This window comes from Eurypyga helias, unplaced genomic scaffold, assembly GCF_000690775.1.
Source record: "Eurypyga helias isolate BGI_N326 unplaced genomic scaffold, ASM69077v1 scaffold8741, whole genome shotgun sequence".
NCBI classification, from domain to species: Eukaryota; Metazoa; Chordata; class Aves; order Eurypygiformes; family Eurypygidae; genus Eurypyga; species Eurypyga helias.
In genome coordinates this window covers 62,115-63,381 of record NW_010232698.1, presented here as the reverse complement: position 1 = coordinate 63,381, position 1,267 = coordinate 62,115, and the positions used below count along the sequence as shown (strand labels likewise).

General features: G+C 41.8%; 1 protein-coding gene across 1 annotated transcript in view; it reads left to right on the top strand.

The window, feature by feature from the left end:
• Nucleotides 1-315: 315 nt before the first annotated feature.
• Nucleotides 316-1,267, top strand: part of ULK1 (unc-51 like autophagy activating kinase 1) — a gene marked incomplete at its 5' end in the record, with an annotated part of 61,990 nt that continues 61,038 nt past the window's right edge. Inside the window, 2 exon segments of the mRNA XM_010161475.1 lie at nt 316-348; nt 1,077-1,113. Coding sequence (XP_010159777.1) covers nt 316-348; nt 1,077-1,113 — 70 coding nt within the window.

Genomic DNA, 1,267 nt, shown 5'->3' with positions numbered 1-1,267 from the left:
GCCTCTGAGATAGTGGTGTGCCAGCATCTGTGTTACATGCCACTGTTAATCCCAAGAGCACGGAAGGAACATGAAGACTCAAGCCTTGCTTGGTTAAGCAGATGCACACCTAGAAAGGAATAACATGCTTAAATACTTGGCACTTTCAAAGCAGGCAATCTTCCTGGAATTAACCTGTAATGAGGTTTTTACTTTCTCTTCAGTCTGAAGCATAACAGAGCACAGTTTACCTGTTTAAATTGAAATGCAGCAGTTGTAAAGCATGTGAAATATTTTAATGCATCAATCTTATATTTCCATTTTCTCTCTCCCCAGGAACTGGCAAACTCAGTCTACTTGGTTATGGAGGTGAGTGTGGTTGGTTTGATTGGTGTGGTTTTTTTTTTTTTTTAAACTTGGTTTAGAGAGACCAGCTTGTCACACAAGAAGTGCTTTCTCCTCGCAGTCTCACCTGTGATGCTTTTGCTAACCTAATCTGCAGCTGCAAGCCTTTGAGAACTGGAGCAGTGTGGGTGAAGATAACAGCCAGGGGTTTTCTCATACTGCTGCTCTCAGAAGGTTGTGCTGGCACAGGTTTAATCAGTCAGACATCTTACCTCAAGGGTCAGGTGGGTGTTACTGGGTAGTATCTGCTTCAGAGATACATGGAAAGTACGTTTTCCCCACACAGCTTGGCTGCAAAGCTTTTGAGAATTTTCTTTCCTCTACAGTCTTCACCCTGAGGTCTTGTTGACTTTCCTTAATGACATGGAATGTGATGTGGGAAATTTCAGTTTTCAGCTGTGGCTGCTCCCAGGCTTTCCTCAGTCAGCTTTCTGGTGTTGTCTCCAGTGGTGACCCTTCTGCTTTGTTTGGGTTTTATCTTTCTCTGTGCTGTGCACACGCACAAAAGCTACTTAATGCTGCTGTATCATAATGCCACATAACATGCAGGGGAAATAGGACAAAAGAGGAACCTGCAGGAATGGGATATATTTAAATACTATGATAAGCTTGCCATCCTAGTTAAGTTTACTGCTTTTCTTTTTAATCTTGGATTTTCCTTGCATTTACTGAGCTTTCTGTTCTGTTTACAGTACTGTAATGGTGGTGACCTGGCAGACTATCTTCACAGTAAGTATAACAATATGGAGAATATCCTCTGTTGTCAGAAGAAAACAGACTGGTTTAGCTCATTAAAGTTGCTGGGGTTTGTGGAAGATCTAAGTAAGCAGATGGTGTATATTTCTTTCCAGTTCCTGCAAAATAAACAAAGTATCACCGCTCT